This window comes from Austrofundulus limnaeus, unplaced genomic scaffold (genome assembly GCF_001266775.1).
Source record: "Austrofundulus limnaeus strain Quisiro unplaced genomic scaffold, Austrofundulus_limnaeus-1.0 Scaffold800, whole genome shotgun sequence".
Lineage (NCBI taxonomy): Eukaryota > Metazoa > Chordata > Actinopteri > Cyprinodontiformes > Rivulidae > Austrofundulus > Austrofundulus limnaeus.
Window position 1 is genome coordinate 109,995 of NW_013953202.1, and position 1,589 is coordinate 111,583.

General features: G+C 41.2%; 1 protein-coding gene across 1 annotated transcript in view; it reads right to left on the minus strand.

Annotated features, from left to right (window-relative positions):
* The window catches only part of paplna (papilin a, proteoglycan-like sulfated glycoprotein), a gene marked incomplete in the record, with an annotated part of 69,681 nt that overhangs the window by 40,285 nt on the left and 27,807 nt on the right, over positions 1–1,589 (minus strand). The window contains 2 exon segments of the mRNA XM_014028705.1: positions 294–444; positions 535–711. Of these exon segments, the coding sequence (XP_013884159.1) occupies positions 294–444; positions 535–711 (328 nt within the window).

Sequence of the window (1,589 nt, forward strand, 5' to 3'; positions counted from 1 at the left end):
AACCACAGTTAAATTCACTCTATCTAGGAGGCTCAGTTTATATGGATAGTTTTTATTTTTTACAACAACAAGCTGCAATGAAAACAAGCAGAAATGAARTAAAAGTAACGACTTTTTACTTCTTGTCTTTTTTATAAATGTAAGAAGTAGAAAGGCGGCTGAAAAATAATTACTCAAGTAAAGTACAGATACACAAAAATTCTACTTAACTACATTAAAGAAGTATTTGTACTTAGTTACTTTACAACTCTGCAAGTAGCCACCATTCTTTMAGACTTGATGTTGGTACTCACCCTGAGGGCGGTAACAGGACTGGACGTTGCAGCGCTCCATGGTTGGGGGTTTAGGGTGGGGGGTACACTGGTCCACAGGGTACAGGTTCCTCTCCTGGTCGGAGCAGATCACCTGGCGCTCCCGTGAGCCAGAGCCACAGCTCTGAGAGCACTGCAGGGAGGTGCGGTCAGGTTAGCACCAGGTGACAGGTTATTTAATACAAGGTACAGATGGAGAACTGCTGAGTCGTGAAGAACTCACCAGCCCCCACTCCYCCACGTGCCACTGGATCTGTTGGGGACAGGCAGACGTCTCACACGGCTGCACTGCAGGAGGACGAAGCAAAGTCCTGCAGGATATTTCCTCCAGCTTCAACCCGGCTGATCCCACACAGGTCACCTCTCGAGTCTGTTCACCTGAGCCACAAGTCACCGAGCACTGCAGGTACACACATCACACACTGCAGATACACATCACACACTGCAGATACACATCACACAACTTCATGCAACAACCAGGCCTTTAGATCCAAAACAAGATGAAGAAAGTTTTTATGGTTGGGACATTTCAAGTCAGTGACAAGAGAGAAACTTATGATGGAGTATTAGTGCCACACAACCAGGTTATTTTATAGATTTTATTATGAGAATAAAGTCACAATATTACGAGATTAAAGTCTAAATATTTCAAGAAAAAAGTCATAATCTGGCTGCACTTTTGCAGAGTAGTTTTTTAAGCGTATGCTCATGTGTTTTCTGTATAAAACACAGAACCAAAGCTCTTTTTTTAACTCATCCTTCCTAGTGTGTGTGCATTCTAAACTGCAAAGGCAGTGCACCATAGTGCGAATGACCGGGGACATTCATTCCCCCATGTTTGTGATGTGTGTGTGTTTCTCCGGACGGATGTTCTAAACTGCAAATTTCGTTCTGCATTGCATCTTGATGTTGTGCATGAATGACAATAAACGCTTCTGAAATAATCTAACATGATCCATTTTGCATTCCTGATTTTTTACTCAATTCCTCATCATTTTCCTCACAGCTGCTGTGGACAGCCATGTGTGTCTCTGTGTTTATAAGTCTGTGATGACTTTTGGGTCACTGTTAGCGTAACACTTCCATCAAATTACATGACAACTAAATCTGTCAGTGCAGCCATTAACTGCCAAACAGCTTCAGTTTATCAGATTGTTGTTTGCACAATTGTTTCAAAGTCCTGCTGCTGATAAATTGATGCTGATGTGTTAAAAGATTATTTCTTTTCAATTCAATTCAAAATTTATTCGTTTCATTAAAATATACTAAATACAATAA